This window comes from Sinocyclocheilus anshuiensis, unplaced genomic scaffold, assembly GCF_001515605.1.
Source record: "Sinocyclocheilus anshuiensis isolate Anshui unplaced genomic scaffold, SAMN03320099.WGS_v1.1 scaffold1717, whole genome shotgun sequence".
Taxonomy (NCBI): domain Eukaryota; kingdom Metazoa; phylum Chordata; class Actinopteri; order Cypriniformes; family Cyprinidae; genus Sinocyclocheilus; species Sinocyclocheilus anshuiensis.
Genome location: NW_015539928.1, coordinates 92,210 through 94,486, shown reverse-complemented (window position 1 = coordinate 94,486; position 2,277 = coordinate 92,210). Strand labels below are relative to the sequence as shown.

The 2,277-nt window shown below is 41.5% G+C and overlaps 1 protein-coding gene across 1 annotated transcript in view; it reads left to right on the top strand.

Moving 5' to 3' along the window:
- Nucleotides 1-1,765: 1,765 nt before the first annotated feature.
- The window catches only part of LOC107686745 (histone H2B-like), a 941-nt gene continuing 429 nt past the window's right edge, over nt 1,766-2,277 (top strand). The window contains exons 1-2 of the mRNA XM_016483841.1: nt 1,766-1,940; nt 2,035-2,262. Of these exons, the coding sequence (XP_016339327.1) occupies nt 1,766-1,940; nt 2,035-2,262 (403 nt within the window). The remainder of the gene's footprint in view (nt 1,941-2,034; nt 2,263-2,277) is intronic.

Genomic DNA, 2,277 nt, shown 5'->3' with positions numbered 1-2,277 from the left:
ACCAACCGGTGCGCTATCCACGCCAAGAGAGTTACCATCATGCCCAAAGACATCCAGCTGGCCCGCCGCATCCGTGGCGAGCGCGCTTAAATATACCGGTTCATCACCAATAACGGAACTCAAAGGCTCTTTTAAGAGCCACATAAATTGCACTTAAAAGAGTTTCAGTTTTAATACTGTTCCTAGTGAATAGATGGCGTCGTTGCACCCTTGCAGTAAATGAATTTATTTAAAGTATTTTCTGTTGCTCTGTTTTAATGTATAATTTTACACGCAGACACGGATAATCTATTTTTATATAAAGATTATTTTCCATACATGTTACAGAGTCGATACCATTTATTCTTACCATCTACGTATACTCTGCAGGATGGCATATTTCATTGTCCTGCTGTAGTATGGGGGCGCCGCGTGTCACCGTAAGGTTTTGCGTGATAAACAAATCTAACAACCTTGCACAAGTAGCTAACTGACCATAAAACATGTTCTCTAGAATTACTTCTAAATAGCGTTTTAGTGAAGCTGTCCACATTTATTTTCCGTTGTCTTTAATCTGTAATTGATTCTCAAGATTGGATTTCTTAAAGTGCTATTACGGTGTACAAAGCACAAAGTTAGACTATATTATTATATTACCCACCATGAAACAAAGACAAGAGTAAAGACTTTTGGATCAGTATGATACGACGGTGAGAGCAGGAGTGATACTGCACACAAATCAGACAAGAGCGAAAATTATATTTATATTCGCATTCAATTCAAGTCATTGATGCTTGCATACGGAACAGCCACAGACAGGCTCAGCACCCTCCTACTTCCACTCACTCTTACGAATTTACACCCCCTCCAGAAGCCTGAGATCTAGAAGGGAGCGTAGCCTCGTGGTACCATCACAGAGGCACAACATCACTTTCCAGAACATTCTCCTTCACCAGTTCCTGACTGGTGGAATGATCTCCCCTCCCCCATCCGGAATGCTGTACCTCTGACTGTTTTTTTTAAACGACAGCTGAAAACTCATCTCTTTCGTCAACATTTGACTGCATCATTTAAAAAAAAAACCCTTTGCTTTCTCTTTCCTAATTCCTCATGTCTAGTACTTGTACTAATCTGAACAATGTCAGCAACTTTGTATCATGAGCACTCCCTGTGTTTATTTGCCTCTTTGTGATGTATCGCTTGTTGTATTCCTCAATTGTAAGTCGCTTTGGATAAAAGCGTCTGCTAAATGTAAATGTAAATATTACACAAACGTCAAAAGAGCTTTTATTTAGAAATTATGTAGTTCAAAAGTAGAGGACCAATATAGTTGTATAGTGTAGTTAGCCCGTATTTATAGTTCCATGCATCAGTAACGTTTTGGTGGGATTTTAAACACTTCTGATCCTTATTGCTCTCCTCCAAAAATCCGAAAATGGGTGAATAAAGGTTTTAAAGTTACTCTATCATGCACAACGTTTGGAGAGAGCCATTGTTTTCTAAAAAAAAAAAAAAAAAAGCGGGAAATGAAACAAGGGAAACCGAGTCGAGTGGGATGTCGTTCACACGTGGAGCGATAGGCGGGGCTATCATTTAACAGCTTGTGATAGGTCTTCACAAGCCTTGAGTTGTCCAATAAAATACGTATTTTGGGTTGGGCCAAACAAATCACGCAATCAGAATGTTCCTTTAAGCTTTGAAGATTAGCATAGAGAAGTGAATAAAAACCCCTGAAAGCGACGAGAAAAGTATTGGTTTGTAAAACAATTCTTATAACGGCATCATTATGCCTGAAGCAGCAAAGTCCGCGCTTAAGAAAGACTCAAAAAAGGCCGTCACTAAGACTGCAGCGAAGAGAGGAAAGAAGCGCAGGAGATCCAGGAAAGAGAGCTACGCTATCTACGTCTACAAATTGCTGAAGCAGGTTCATCCTGACACCGGGATCTTCTCCAAGGCGAGCTGTGCATAAAGACCCGTGTGTTCTGGAGAATATTATTCAGATTTGAGTGTTTCAGTGTTTTGGAGAAGTTCATTCAACTTGGAGTGTTTCTGAAGATAGCATTATGCCAGATCCAGCGAAATCCGCTCCCAAGAAGCGCTCAAAGAAGGCCGTCACTAAGACTGCAGCGAAGAGAGGAAAGAAGCGCAGGAGGTCCAGGAAAGAGAGCTACGCTATCTACGTCTACAAAGTGCTGAAGCAGGCTCATCCTGACACCGGGATCTTCTCCAAGGCGATGGGCATCATGAACTCTTTCGTCAACGATATCTTCGAGCGCATCGCGGGTGAGTCGTCTCGTC